This window comes from Lycorma delicatula, chromosome 13 (assembly GCF_047948215.1).
Source record: "Lycorma delicatula isolate Av1 chromosome 13, ASM4794821v1, whole genome shotgun sequence".
NCBI classification, from domain to species: domain Eukaryota; kingdom Metazoa; phylum Arthropoda; class Insecta; order Hemiptera; family Fulgoridae; genus Lycorma; species Lycorma delicatula.
Window position 1 is genome coordinate 48,576,705 of NC_134467.1, and position 16,289 is coordinate 48,592,993.

General features: G+C 29.7%; 1 protein-coding gene across 2 annotated transcripts; it reads right to left on the reverse strand.

Moving 5' to 3' along the window:
* Window positions 1–602: 602 nt before the first annotated feature.
* Window positions 603–16,074, reverse strand: LOC142333747 (uncharacterized). Of its 2 annotated transcripts, none has more exons than XM_075381217.1 (4): window positions 15,790–16,074; window positions 11,415–11,567; window positions 8,483–8,611; window positions 603–4,218 (listed from the first exon to the last, which is right to left on the reverse strand). In XM_075381217.1, the coding sequence occupies exons 2-4, from the start codon at window positions 11,562–11,564 to the stop codon at window positions 3,094–3,096; spliced, it is 1,404 nt and encodes a 467-aa protein (XP_075237332.1). In that variant the 5' UTR covers window positions 11,565–11,567; window positions 15,790–16,074; the 3' UTR covers window positions 603–3,093. The 2 variants fall into 2 exon arrangements, with proteins under 2 accessions (XP_075237332.1, XP_075237333.1); XM_075381218.1 differs by having other exon boundaries at window positions 15,786–16,074.
* Window positions 16,075–16,289: the final 215 nt, after the last annotated feature.

The following is a 16,289-nucleotide window of genomic DNA, read 5'->3' on the forward strand; positions in this document are numbered from 1 at the left end:
CCATCGTTTATTTACAGTCGCATCAACAATAATAGTCATTAACAACTTAAATATAACTACATAATTGTTTTTTTTGTCACCTCTTTTTAATGAGTGGTAAGACAATACTGAAAAGATTAATAAATTTCTACTGAAAGAAAAATAAAATAAATTAGATTGAAGCAATTAAAAAGGATCTTCGAGAGCCAATCTTTATCCAAAATCACAAAATTAAATGAATTAATTCATCAATCAAAAAATATATAACAAAACACTTCTTAAAGAGATGTATCAAAATATACCAGTGACAACAGTATTTTGTTCTATTTTAAAGATTGTTTTTTTTTTTGGGAGGATTTTACCTTGTCAAGTAAGAAAAAATTAATAACTTTTTTTACATTTTCTCAAGTAAATTCTCAAGTGCAAATTCAAAATCATATTTGCTAAGGTCAACAACTTAAACTACAGATGGAGATAGAATTTCAGAGCACGGTGAGAGAACTGGTATCTAACATCTCTTCCCTGTATTAAGTATGCAGCTCTTATCCTTTCCAAAAACTTTTCTATTGTGAACACGATGTATCTGAAAATGTACTAGGACTATTACAATAATTACATTTCAATATTCATTCACATTATATTTCAATATTTTTTATTATAATTACATTTATAATATTACATTTCAAAATGTTAGTTTTTATTTATTCTCAAGTTTATCAATCATGTACATTTTTAATCATATACACAGTATGTTAGTGTGAAAAAAAAGAGGAAAATAATTTACAACCAGGAGATAACAATAAAAGAAGACATTTTTAAAGAAATTGATATACGAGGTATGTTCAAAAAACCCAACATTTAGAATTAAGGGCCAAAGGAGATATTTAGTGTCTTGCAATTGGCAACATGTTCCACATAACCTCCTCTGTAACCCACATGTTCTTGGAATGTTGATATCTCGTCTAGTTATTGTGTTGTTATTTAAGTACATGTTTGTGTTAGTAGCGATTTTTGTAATGCGTGACTTTGGGGAGAAATGATACAACATAAATTTTGCATGAAACTGGGGAAAACTATCACAGAAATGTTTCAACTTTTGAAACAAGCTTTACGGAGATGATGCGCTGGGTAGTATGAAATGTTACAAATGGTTTTCACAATATAAATGGAAAATGATCCTCTACCAGGAAGGCCTTCAATAATTGATAACACCCCTGTTCAGAAAATCAATGATCTGGCACGTGCAAATCACTGATTTACTTCAGAAATGTAGCAAAAGAAGTTAGCATCTCGAATGGATCATGCCATGACATTTTGACTGAAAAACTGAACATGCATCTAGTTGCAGCAAAGCTTGTCCCAGTTTGACGACTTAACAGCAGAAAGAACATCGAGTGGACGTTTAGCAGCAACTTTTTAAGTAAGCCAATGATAATGAAACATTCATGCAAAGGATCATAACAGGAGCGAAAGCTGAGTTTACAGCTACAACATTGAGACAAAAGTTCAATCGTTACAATGGGTTTACAAAGGATCTCCATACCCCAAGAGAGCACATCAGTTTCGATCCGATGTCAAACTGATGCTCTCTTGTTTTTTTATTTTAATGGAATTGTGCATTTTGAATTCTTGCTTCGGTTGAAACAGTGAACCATGCCTACTATCAAGGTGTTTTACAACGGTTACATGAAAAAATCCATAAAAAGAGACCAGAGTTGTGGTCAGAAAACTCCGTGGTTCCTTCACCACGATGATGTGCCCGCACACTCAGCTTTGTCAATTTGTCAGTTGTGTCAAAAATCAAATGACTGTTCTCCCTCAACCTCCTTACTTGCCAGACATGGCTCTGCAATTTTTTCAAAATTCCAATATTAAAATCGGCGACAAAAGGATACCGTTTTGAGAGTAGAGATGACATTAAAGCAAATTCTTCACAGACCTTAAAGGCTATTTCAAATAAAGCTATCCAAGACTGCTTTGCAAAGTGGAAACGCCGCTGGGAAGTGTATGTAAATAAAGAAGGGGAATACTTTGAAGTGGATAAGGACCAATAATCTGTAAAACTAATAATAAAAATTAAAAAAAAAAATAGAGTCGGTTATTTTCTGAACAGACCTCATATGAATGAAAGTCATAATTTTTTTACACGTATGTTGGTAAAAAATGAAAAACTACTAAAGATTTTGATGTCAATATTGATAACAACAGGCACAGATATCAGATTTTACACTTCTTGTTTGTCTTTAATAATTGCAAACATTACTATAATGCAAGACGTGTGACGTGAAGTAAACTTTTATATACAATCTTTTATATTTACACCTGCATATTATAAACCAGAGTAATATATAAATCTAACATTGTTTTAAGTAGTCATATATAAATCTAAATTGTTTTTTTAAATAGTTTATAACCTTTGCCAGTCTATGTGGCATGAGTGGTAGTGTCTCGCTCTTTCATCCAGATGTCCTGGATTCAAATCCAAGATGAGCATGGTATTTTTCACGCGATATAAATACCTCCTCATCTTCTGATGCAATACCTAACAATGATCATATAGGTTAAAAAAAGAAGTTTGCAGGCCTTTTTGAGCCAATAGTAAATTTTTTAATTTCATTCCAGTTTACATGTGTTGATATTTACTTACTATAAATCTGCTCAATTTTAGATAATTCTTCAATAATTATCCCTTACATCATCGATCATTACATTCAGTGATACCTTGACTGACTAGTATTCTTTACCATTGTGACGATTAAAAGTCAGTAATTTTTTTTTACTCAATATATGAATTACATATAAAAAATTGCATTTTTAATACTTGAAAAACATTTTTAAAAACTGCCTGTGTTTGAGGCATACAAGGTAGAGAAACCTCTGCCTTAAGTTGTAACATACAAAAATGAGAAAAATGTAACTTTAAATTATAAACATTAGATAAATTTTGTTTCTGTTTTAAATTACGCTCGCTTGAAAGAATGCTGTTAAATTTTTCCTTAATCAAATTTCTTAATATCTGATTTTTTTAGATCAAGATTCTGTAATAAGAATTTTATTATGTTGTATTTTAAAAGTAAAACTCTCATTAAACGATTTTTGACAAACATTACAAATTTAATTTTTCTCTTTCGTATGAATATTAAGATGTCTATATAAACTGCTTCTGAAATTAAATGACTTTCGACAATAGTAACAAACATAATTTTTCTCTTTTGTATGAATATTAAGATGTCTCATTAAAATGGTTTTATGATTAAATATCTTTTGACAAAAGGTACAAACATAATCTTTTTCCTTAGTATGAACATTAAGATGAGCCTTTAAACTGTATTTACAATTAAATGACTTTTGACAAAAGTTACAAACATATTTTTTCTCTTTTGCATGAATATTAAGATGTCTCATTAAAATGTTTTTACGATTAAATGACTTTTGACAAACGGTACAAACATAATTTTTCTCCTTCGTATGATTATTAAGATGTCTCGTTAAACTGTGTTTACAATTAAATGACTTTTCACAAAAGTTACAATCATAATTTTTCTCTTTCGTATGAATATTAGTATGTCTGTTTAAACAACTTTTGTTATTAAATGACTTTTGACAAAAGTTACAAATATAATTTTTCTCTTTTGTATGAATATTAAGATGTCTTTTTAAATAGCTTTCGAGTTTAAATGACTTTTGACAAAATTCACATACATAATTATTCTTATTGGAGTGTAAATTAATATGTACCTTTAACTTAGAGAGACAAATAAAAACCTTTTGGCAGAAATGACAAACATAATTTTTCTCCTTAGTATGAATATTTAAATGTAAATTTAAAGCAGAACTTTGATTAACAGACTTCTGATATAAATTACTAACATAATTTTTCTCTTCATTATGTGTAATAAGGTGCGGTTTTGAATCGTTACCATCAATAAGAGACTTTTGACAAAAGTTACTATTATTATTTTTTTCTTTAGTATGAGAGTTAATATGTGTTTTTAAATAACATTTAGATGTGAATCTGTCATTGTAGTATTCACAAACCAATTTCTTTTCGTTCTGCAGTGGTAATTTGTTTTCACTACTTATATTCTCGACTATATTTTCTATCAAAATGTCACCGTATGCACACTTACATTCACTGGATTTTTCTATAATTCCATCATTTACCAAATTATTTATGCATCCCCCACAAGTAATACAATTCTTGGTACTTCCCTTGATCGTTCCTTTATCGGTAGTAACCTGTAAATTAAAAAATATAAATAATTAAAAGAAAATTATGAATGTAAAATTATTTTGATTATAATATTAAGTGTAAAAAGCCACTAAGTATAAAAAATTGAATATTTTTAATATATATTCATAATCAACATGGTTTTGAATATTCATTAATCATCAATGAGTTAACTTTATCATGGGTTAATCTATTTGAAGTGTTCCAATAAAACCTAAGCTGGTTGCTTGATCAATTAAAAAAAAAACTGAAACTTACCCACTTGTTCCTACATGTCTTCAGGACTTAAAATTAACTTTTTTATTTAAGCAGCTTAGCTGTGGCAGCCATTTTTGTTGCGGTGCACACACCTATTTTTGTTATTGTAACAACAGTTTATAGAAAAATCATAACTAAAAAGCTATTGGTCCTGGATGGATGACAAAAAAGCAATTCATTCAAATTTTCTCAAGGTAGAATGGTCCAGTGGTTTATTTACCTATCTCTCTTTTCTATGAGAAAATTACCAATAGAGTGAGTTGAACATGAAAAACGGTGAAAAATCACTTTTGATAATTTTTCTCAAGAGGCAGGGATGGCATACACAGTTTGAATTATTTTTTTACTATGTAGGTATATGTTAGTAATTTTACCCCTAGACATTTTGAATTTTTAAAAACAATTTTTTTTTAAAATTCTAATTTGCACAACCTGCAATGTTTTTGTAGATGTTTATGGCAAATAAAAAGGTTTCTTGTGTATTGTACCAATAAAAAACTTATAACCTCTCAAAAATCATGAAAAAATGTTAAAAGCGATACCATTTTGACTCTCTAAATAGGTGCACCTGTTATAACATGAACACTGTAGTTGAATGGTTCAAACAAGTCTATTTCAACTATAATAATAAGTATAAAAATATTAAAGAGCCAAGAAAGCATGAGACCCCCTTGGAGCACTTATTTAGCAAGTCAAAAATGGTATCGCTTTTAACAGGTATTTCATGATTTTTGAGAGGTTATAAGTTTTTTATTGGTACAATACACAAGAAACCTTTTTATTTGCCATAAACATCTACAAAAACACTGCAAGTTGTGCAAATTTGAGATTTTTGTCACCAGCCCCCATCAGAGTTATTTGAAACCAAAATTTGAATTTTTAGAAAAAATTAGTTTTCAAAAATTCATAAAAATTTAGGGGTAAGTATATCACAATTAATATTATTTATGGTAAAACTACCAACATATATCTACATATAAAAAAAGAATTCAAACTGTGTATGCCAACCATGCCTCTAGAAAAAAAATATCAAAAGTGAAATTTCACAGTTCATGTTCAAGTTTATTAGCAATTTTCTCATAGAAAGAAGAGAGATACGTAAATAAACCAACGACCAGTCTTTTACCTTTAGAAAATATGAATAAATAAATTGCTTTTTGTTTTATCCTTCCAGGACAAATAGGTTTTTAGTTATGATTTTTTCCACAAACCCATACAACCACAAAAATAGGTTTGCACACCATAACAAAAATGGCTGCCACAGGTAAACTGCTTAAATAAAAAGTTTTAAAAATAGTTTTAAACATCTAGGAAACAAGCGGGTAAGTTTCAATTTTTTTAATTGGTCAAGCAACCACCTTTGGGTCACTTCAAATGGACTGACCCTTATAATAAGGAACTTTACTTATCTTATAGCATGTTTATGCACTTGGCTGAAACTTTATTATAGTAGGCATGTTTTAGGGAAACTAACAAAACCAATTATTTAGCAAATTTATAACCACAGGTAAATATATTCATTACTTCTACAATCATGTGGATCAGATCTACAAACCCACCCACTTAATATAGAGAATGTTGATACTTACATATTAACGCCACCGCAGCTACAGCTTTATTTAAAAACAAAGTAGTCAATCGGATTTCTGTGAAAAATGGGCCGATATAGAGTTTAACATAGATTCAAAACAGTCTCTTTATTAATTTTAATAAATATATTTATTTTATAAATATAATTTAACCAAACTTAACCTACGCTCACTTCACTCGCTAAGCTTGACTAATTAACAGGAGTGTTTTGATTATTTAAATAATAAATAATTGCAATAATTACTGAATTTTTTAAATAAATACTCAAAAAATTATGGTGACTAATTATGGTGTTAATTAGTCAAGGTTAGCAAGCGTAGGTTTAGTTGGTTAAATTATATTTATAAAATAAATAACCATTTATTAAAATTAAAAAAGAGACTGTTCATTTTCCACCGAAATCTGATTGACTACTTTGTTTTTAAATAAAGCTGTAGCTGCGGTGGTGTTAATATGTAAGTACCAGAATGCTGGGCTGAAGGTATCCAAAACTAATGGCCTATATTTAGAAAACCGATTGTAATATCTTAAATATAGGCTCCGATAGGATATATCTCACGATTTGTTCAGTAAACTATCATAGTCAGCAGAATATGCACGTGCAGACAAGCCGACTCCAATGTAACTGCAGTTAGTCAAGATGTCTATCCGACAACAAAAGTTTCAGCTTTGGTTAACATAGTTTCAATCAGTTACATGTATTCAATGGCTTGTACAAAATGAATGGAATGACATTGGTCATAAGCGCACCATTTGCGAGCGTACAACTTACAACTCCGTCACATTAAGCCAAATGATCAGCACCAATGTTGCAAAGGTAATGCACTGTATCAAAAACAATTCTAATTATATCGATATTTTATTTAGTGATGAAGCAACTTTTCATATTTCAGGATGGATAATTGTCAAATTTGGTGTGCTGAAAACACCATACAATAATTGAAAATGAAAGAGACACACTGAATGTCAATGTCTGGTTATGACAGAACAAAAATTGTATCATCAGGCTTTTATTTTTTATTTTTATGGAGCCCACTGTGACAGGACACATGTACATCAACATGCTTGAGAACATGCTGTTCCTCAGATCCCTGCACGATTCAGTATTCAACAAAATGGTGCTCAACCACATTTTTATCAGGATATTACCATGTTCCTAAATAACGCTTCCCCAGAAGTTGGATCAGATATGGAGTCCCACCTAGATCTCTCTGATCACTTTTCTGGACGTTTTTTCTTGGGGTTTTATTAAAAGTTGTATCAAAGAAAAAGTTTGAGATTTGGACGATTTAAACAAAAAAATTGTTGAAAGTGTTTGTGTAATAATACCACTCGTGCTCCTAAACACTTTTTCTTGTTTAGCCTCCAGGAATTCCCGTTCAGGTATTACTTCAGAGGATGATATGTATGTGTGTAAATGAGGTGTAGTCTTATACAGTCTCAATTCGACCATTCCTGAGATGTGTGGTTAATTGAAACCCAACCACCAAAGAACACCGGTATTCACGATCTCGTATTCAAATCCGTATAAAAGTCTTTACCAGGACTTGAATGCTGGAACTCTTGACTTCGAAATAAACTGATTTGGGAAGACATGTTCACGATTAGACCAACTCGGTGGGTTGCCCCTAAAAATACCTGGCAAGAGTTAGATTAATCATCTGCCAAGCTACAAAACTTGATGTTGACTAATCTACACTAAAACATGGTGAGTTGCTGTGTTCATTAAAAAAAAAATATATAAGTAAAATTATACTGACTGGTTCTCTTAATATAACCTATATGTTTGGATACTTTTAGTGCAGACAACAATAGATTATAGTGCCTTTGTTAAACTAATTAGAAAAGCAAATTTCTACACACTGCATTTCTTGTAAATATTACTGTTTTTTTCTTACAATGCAGATATATTCTAATTTTTATTTACTTTTACTGGGTTTTTGTTTTACCTATCCATTTTTTACCCGTTATACATTAAAATGATATGGATATTAGAGAATTATGTAATTAACTTCTTTTAAATTATCTTTTCCATTTATCCAGCTTTGGCTTTGCAAAGGTCCATATTTCTTTCTTTTTCCTGTTTAGCCTCCGGTAACTACCATTTAGATAATACTTCAAAGGATGAATGAGGATGATATGTATGAGTGTGAATGAAGTGTAGTCTTGTACATTCTCAGTTCGACCATACCTGAGATGTGTGGTTAATTGAAACCCAACCACCAAAGAACACCGATACCACGATCTAGTATTCAAGTCCGTGTAAAAATAGCTGGCTTTACTAGGACTTGAACGCTGGAACTCTCGACTTCCAAATCTGCTGATTTGGGAAGATGCGTTCACCGCTAGACCAACCCGGTGGGTCTTGCGGAAGTCCATATGGATATCTGGTATTCCACTGTATGCAAAATCTAATGCACTTACCGCTTCATTTTCAACTGTTAAATTTTCTGATCTAACTAAGTTGGTCTCTTCAATTGCTAAAGGATCTTTCTCAATATCATCATTAATAATATCCAGCGATTCTTCTTTCGGTTGTACTAAATCCACTTCCTGTGTTAAAAAACAAAAAATGAATGTTACAAAGTAAATGTTTATGATTTTTTGTATAGTTTATAACATAAAAATAAATTGTACCTCTAATTATAATTATTAGGTTAAGAGTTTAATGTGCCAGGTTTTGTATGGGAAAACCTGAAAAACATTCATTTAATATTATCATCCAAATTTAAATGTTAAAAATGCTGCTACTCACTTTATAGATTATTCTACAAAATGTAAAACTGTTGCGTTAATTATCCTAATTTAGCTTTTTTCTATTCTTACTAAAATTACTTTTAATATTGCTTATGGTGAAATTTTTTATTGTGATAATTATCATTTACCTTTAGAGAAAACATTTCCTAACATATTTATCACAGTTACCGTAGTTTGATGATCAGATAATAAAAATATAAATTTCAAAATATAAACATTTATTAAATAAATAAGAGTTTGTTCTAAATAATAATTGTTTATTTTTTATATCGCCACATAAGCTCAAAGCTTTTGCATGGAACACGGAAATGGAATTTTGTAGCATAAGAAAAATACCATGCTTCAGTGGGATATATTAAAAATATTCTTGATTGCCATGCACCAAACTACTTATAAAATAAATGACATTTTCAAAGCGGTTTTCTACAGTTATCACTATTATTAATTAAAAAAAAGTTCTGTAAGCTTAATAAACAACATAAACTACTTATTATTAAGAATTGTTTAAGAACAAAGTACATGCAACTGTCTTAGTCATAAAGATTTATTATTAAGTTATACTGTTAAAGTTAAGGAACCTTTTTATCTAATGATTGCAAACATTTTTAAAATTTGCTAATAAAAATGACAATGGTAAATCCCATCCATGTCATATGCATTTTGAAAATGAGTATGCTGATATGGGTGCTGATATTGTAGAACCTTTTGCTAAAAAATGTTGGTAGTGTCTACACTAACAATGATTTTTCCTAGACTACAATTATGTTTAACTGTGATGATCGCTGCAGTAATAATATTTTAACTGAGAATAATGTTGTAGAAGTCATTTGCTAACTTGATGTTAATTCTTTGACGTATCTAGAACACATCCTCTTTTAGTGAAGAAATGCTCTGCCAATTTTGTAGTTTTAAAAACTAAGCTCTTCAGTCATCCTTTAAATACTATTCTTTTTCCTAGATATTGAAAAATTTGCTACATATGCGTTAAACATCAATAATTATCACATTATCAGCAATGCAATGTTTTTTCAAAACTCTTAAATAAGTTATTTTTTGTATACAATAATATTTCCAATAATAGCAATAGCTCATAACAATCGTAAACATCTTACCGACATGATGTTACATTTTTATTGACTGACAATCTACTATAATGAACTTAAGAATTTTAACTTCAATCTATTTATAGTTATACAAAAAAAAAAAAATTACATACTTGAATATTACATTAATATGAAGAAGTGACTCTGAAAGCGCTAGAATACTTATATTAAAAACTGTTGGTAAGTGGAAATATTATTTTATACAAAAAATATATTAATACAAACGGTGTCAAATGCTTAGAAAATTAAATGTAGGTTATTTTGTATGAAAAAGACACCTTGTATAAAAATTTATAGTTCCTGAACAACATGGTTATTTGGAAGATAAATTTACACAAATGTGTATGTGTATATGGAAGACACCATTGATGTGCTAAATGAGGTTATTTTGATGCAATTTACATCGATTTTCGTTGTGCGTTTGATGTAGTTAACATCAAATTACAAATTCTTAAAGAAAATAATGAGAATGGGAAAAGATGATGGAAGAAGTTGGAAGATGAAAAAAGTCAAAATTTTGCAATCGTCTTTGTTGTTATTAATTTTACATTTTTGCTCTCTTTTAGTCCCACCAGTAAATAAAATTAGGTCAGAAATTGAAAGGAATTGTAATTAACTGCTTAGCCTTTGCTGACGATATTACAATTTTCTTGAAGAAACTTGAAAAGAACAAGTAAACCACCTAAAATAATTTGCAGGGAAAATAAGGCTAAAAACATCTTTCAAAAAGGCACAATTCATAATCAACAAAGATTCCTCCAAATTCCTAAAAACAAAATATGGAAAAATCAATAAAGTCAACAAATTTAAATATATGGGAAAAATAACAAATTAATGGTTTATATAAAGAAGTGAAACGAACAAGAATGAGAAAAATAAAATAAGCCTACCAACTAACAAAAGATATTTTCAAAAAAATGAACATCTCAATAGATGCCAAACTCAGGCGATCTCAGGTACTCAGGTAATCTAGCCAAAGGACCTGTTTGCATAAGATGCATCTTCAATTTGAAATCAGATGAAATAAATCCAATAGAAAAAGAAAGTAAAACTTAAGAGAAAAATCCTAGGACCAACAAGAATACAAGAAAGTGGATGCAAATTAAGAAGCAATATTTACAAATACAACAAGACTGTATACAACTGAGAAAATGTCACATTCCATCAGAAAAAGAAAAGCCAAATCTTTATTCACTCATAAAACAAATCTTCAACCGCATTTACAGAAGAAAAAAAAAGAGAAATCAATAGATTTAAGTGGTTCTAAATAAAATAAAAATATCTGAAGAAGATGGTAAAAGATTTCAAGAAGAAAAAAAGAAACAATGACATTTGGTCAAACGAGAGAAAACAAAACTAAAGCAAAAGAATGAAGAACTGTTGGAAAAAAAGGAAAGAAAACACACAGAAGAATAAGAAATGAATGTAAAATATTGTTTCATGGTCCTCAATCAGTCGCACACAAAAAAAAATAAAAAATAAAAATAAAAGCTCACATGCTCAGATGATGTATCAGTTTCAGTCATGTGGGGTGGCAAAAAAATGGATATAATTCCTGCTACATTCTCCTGTTCAGTCTCTAATTTAATATCTTTATTAAGAGGCGGAGCTTCATTACTAGAAGTATTATTTACAGGCGCATTCATTATCTGTACAAAAATAAAAAACAGAAAGATTAAAATAAACATTTGTAATAAGAAAATATTTATGTATAAAAAACTGTTCACAAACATCTCACTTGTAATTCCTTAAAGATTGTCCTGGTTTATGTTTTACGGTGACTTGATACTGATGCAAGCTTTCTTAATTAAAAATTAAGAACAGGCAAATAATATTAACACACTGACTGCCATGTGCGCCATATGTGGCTCACATTAAATCTGTCTGTGAGACCATGTCGCACAGCCCTCGGCTCACTGATTCTTTGATTCTTAGTAAAGTAGGTTTTTTTATTTTTTTATTCTTTTTTTTCTTTTTACTTCCTTGTAAGAAGTAAACAAAGTATTGCGATCACGAAAAATTACAGTTTTCAGATTTCAACAGAAATATCCAGATTTTGACCACCCCTGAATCCACTTTGACTAGTTTTCTCATGATGTCTGTATGTATGTACGTATCTCGCGTAACTCAAAAACTATAAACCATAGGATGTTGAAATTTTGGATTTAGGACTGTTATAACATCTACTTATGCACCTCCTCTTTTGATTGCAATCGACTGAACCAAGTGTTGAAACAAGTACAAAAATCCAAAACAAATTTGGATTTTGGACTTTTTCTTAACTGCAGCAATAAGCTCTCATCGAGAGCTTTTCAATGATGTATCATAACTAGTAATTATTTTCATTGGTTCCAGATTTACAGCCAAATCAAATTTAAATTAATGAAATATTTGGATCTTACAAAGGGATTTGAATAAGCTTCATCTCCTTTTTGTTAATTTAAATATATTGATTTATTAATAATTATTAACGTTTGATTAAAAAAAATTTTACAATAAATAATAAATTCAATAATAATATTTTTAAAAAAATATCATAAGTTATTTTATGTACTTTTCATATAAAAAAAAAAAGAATATGTAATTTAACAGGCAGAGAAGGTAATCATGTGGTGTCCACATCACATTTTTTTCTTTACTGATAAGCTTTCTATTTGGTTTTCATTTACATTATGTTGTTCAAACATTGACAAAAACTATTCTGTTTAAAATCATATTACTTTTCAGATCCAGTTTGTGTGTTTTATTTTTTATTAAAGTTCCTAAAATCCCTTAAATTTGTATTTAATTTTAACATACGTTATTTACATCAGTTTTTCTCAGAATTAAATTCTCTACAAAGTTAACTAGAAATTTTTGTGCATTGGAAATTAACAATGTTATTTTATTTCAAACCAAAAAAATGTATTTTGATACAAAAGGTTTTTACCCAGTTTTTCTTATAATCTAAGAGAGATAGAGGTCTTGGACCAGTTTTATCAAAAAATGATCAAAACCCATAAGAAAGCACCAAATTTACCCCTCGATCTGTACCCAATAATTCTAATACTATTTAATGTACTGGGCTAAATGTTTCATGAGCTGAAACTTGCTAATGAACCATTTCCTAACTTATGTTGATATATACTTTATTTGCTACAGAATCATCTCCAGAGAGATTGCCAAACATTTTGGAGTCATGCTGTACATTGAATGATGATTTATTTTTAAATGATTCTGGTGATAATGCAAATTTTGACAGAGATTCTGATGAAAAACCTGAACATACAGATCAAAATTTGATAAACCAGTTGTAAATGACAGGACAAAAAATAAGAGGTTTATAGAGAATGATTTAGAGGAAAGTTATGCTGGAACTATGAATCTGTCTTGATTCTATTAGTAATTCAGGTGACATAAGTAGTGGCAGCAAAACTCAGATTTCTTGTATTCCTGGTCAAACTGAAAGTGTCTTTGACTGTGCAGCGTTGGATCCTCCAGATGATGAAATAGCAGCAACGTTACAGGCGCCAATGCCCAAAAAGTGTATTATGCACTTTTCATCAATGATGTAATTTTCTATAATAGTCAACGAGACAAATGATTATGGAGAACAAAATATTGAATTTGAAAAAAAAAGAGAAACCAACAGAGAATCTAAAAATAAAAGCTCAAGATAGAATCCACCTGATATAAATGAAATGAAAAGATTCTTTGTAATATTTTTGTGAATGGGTCTTTGTAAAATTCCCAGTAAATAGCAAGTCTGTTGTATTCTAACACGGTAAGAAAGCTAATGTACTAAAACAGATTTGAGATTCTTCTGAGAATGATCCGTGCTTCAAATAATGAAATTCACCAAAGCTGAACAAAGTTCAACAACTCATCGACCTGCTTATCCCAAAGTTTCAAGATGCAAGGAATCCCTAGGAAGGGATGTGCGTAGATGAAAAATAATTCCTTTCAGAAGATGGCTTGTCTTTAATTTACTGTCCAAATGAAAAACAACAGCTTGGGGTGAAACTTTTCAAATTATGCCTTGTCTATCGTCAACATGGAATCTCATAATGTATGCTGGAAAAGAACAATTTCAGGCAAAGGGGTTCCAGAAAAATGTATATGAGTTTGCTGGACCATAACATGATGCTGAACAAACACTTCAATGTGAAAATTGGTACCGTGTATTTTTGTATTCTCAGTTACTTAACTGTTTATACAAATTTTGTTGGACCTTAAGGTCTTATCAAAAAGCAAATTCAAAACAAGTAACAAAATACAAACTGAAAAAAGATGAAGTAGTTACAGCCCAAAAGCTCAGGTACAAAAAAAATTAATAGTATTGAAATATTAAAATAATAGGAATGTATTAATGATTTCAAAAAATCTGTTTCAGAGATGAAACGGTAACAAAACAGTAGAAAGGGAAAGACATTGTAAAACCCAAGATGGTAACAGACTGTGAAAGAACAAAAGCACTTATCGATTTGTCTGACCAAATGAGGTCATATTTCACCAGCCTTCGATGTACAATCAAGTGGTATCGAAAGATCATTTTTGAAATTTGTTTGGAACTTCAACTTTCAGTGGTGGTTTTCATACAACCCAGTTAACACGGGACAGAAATCTCCAATGAAATCTACAAAATTTAAATGAGAGTTTACTTTTCATTTTCTACTGATGTTTGACAATGATGTGAAAACTGAAGTCAGACATGCAGTAGCCAGTACAAAATGAAGAGGCAAACAAAAAATAGAGAAACCTTAGCAAAAATTGTGGAAAGGCATCATGCCTTCTTTTGTCTTGATTGCTTCAGGACAGCACATTCAAGCTTTGTGAAATGAATTGATTGATTTTGTTATCTTATAAAACCCTTGATAGGAACTTTGTTGATCATGATTTTATGTAACAAAAAGAAAAAAAATTATTAATTGGTAAAAATGATTAATAGAACTGATATAATGTTATTGTTTACTGTAAATAATATTTTTGTAACATAGTATGATGTAACTAATATAACAGTAGTCAAGATGTAAACAGGTGGTTTTCTAAAGAGCTATAAATAACTTTTTTTTATACAATACTTTGCAAATAATGTTAAAAATCATGTAATCCCTCTACAGCTTACGTGGTCCTCACATCAAAAACTGAAAATCAGGAGGCTGTGGGCCACGCCACTCACACCAATTTTTGTCTAAAAGTGCATATCTGTTATATTTTGAATAAATATTACATTTAAATATCACTCAAATGACTTGTTAAAAAAATATAACATCCTGATGTCAGTTTTATGCATATGGCTGATGCTTAACATGGCACGGCAACAAATAATCAGGGGCAATGTAAATTCAAAGAACTTTAAAAATCGACTACAAACTAACCGTGACAGTTAACATATTATGAATGAAATGAAAACATAAATTTTGTATTTACACTAGCGAAGGTGTACATATTAGATGACAGTTTCTGGTGGAACGATGAAATTTATTTTGTTTGTAACAAAATCAAACCATATTTTTTGCTCTTAAGTGAATAAATAAAACACTAAACTTGTCTTTAATACTACCAAATTTTATTATATCTACATATTTTCTTGTGTTAAGTATGTCATTTCTTAAAGTTCCATCAAAATCTCAGAACGAGTTTTTAAGATAAAAAAGGATTTTCACAGCGGGCCATAAGTCGCCTTTTTTTTAGTTTCTACTTACAAACGACTGATAATAATGTGCCCACAATAAATTATGAAATTTTTTAACAATACGTTTCTTAAACGACTTTACAACGAATTCAAATGAATTTACATCACAGGTTAAAGCCCACCCTACCGACTCAATACAAAAAAAGAAGTTAAATTCTATTAATTTACATTAAAATAGTATAAACTTACTTACTTACTTGATCAACGAATAAACCCAATGAATAAATAACACTGAAATTAGAACATTGATCTCTCCTTAAAAACACTTTCACTAAAATGGTAGGCGTAATACAATTGATCAATGATGCCAACACATGCAATTTTCTACTTCAATACATACAGTATCTCTCTATAATATATATATATATATTTGCAAAACAAACTTAATAAATAATTTTTCATTCACTGAACAGTTACAGTGATTTAATATAAAAATAGAGGGAAGGCATTTTCACACTGTACATATTCATCTCATCACCTGATGCAATTCCTAGCGGTGGTCCAGTAAATAGAGAATTTACTGAATTTCCATAAAATTCTCAGAAGCGATTGTTATATATAAATTTATATTTTAAAAAAATGGGCTTGCATTTAATAATGTTTTTGTAGAACATAAACGTAATGCAAAACAAAAAAAAAACAACTTAAAGATAAAAATTCAAATAAACTTACATTAAAAATTAAACAACCAGTAATA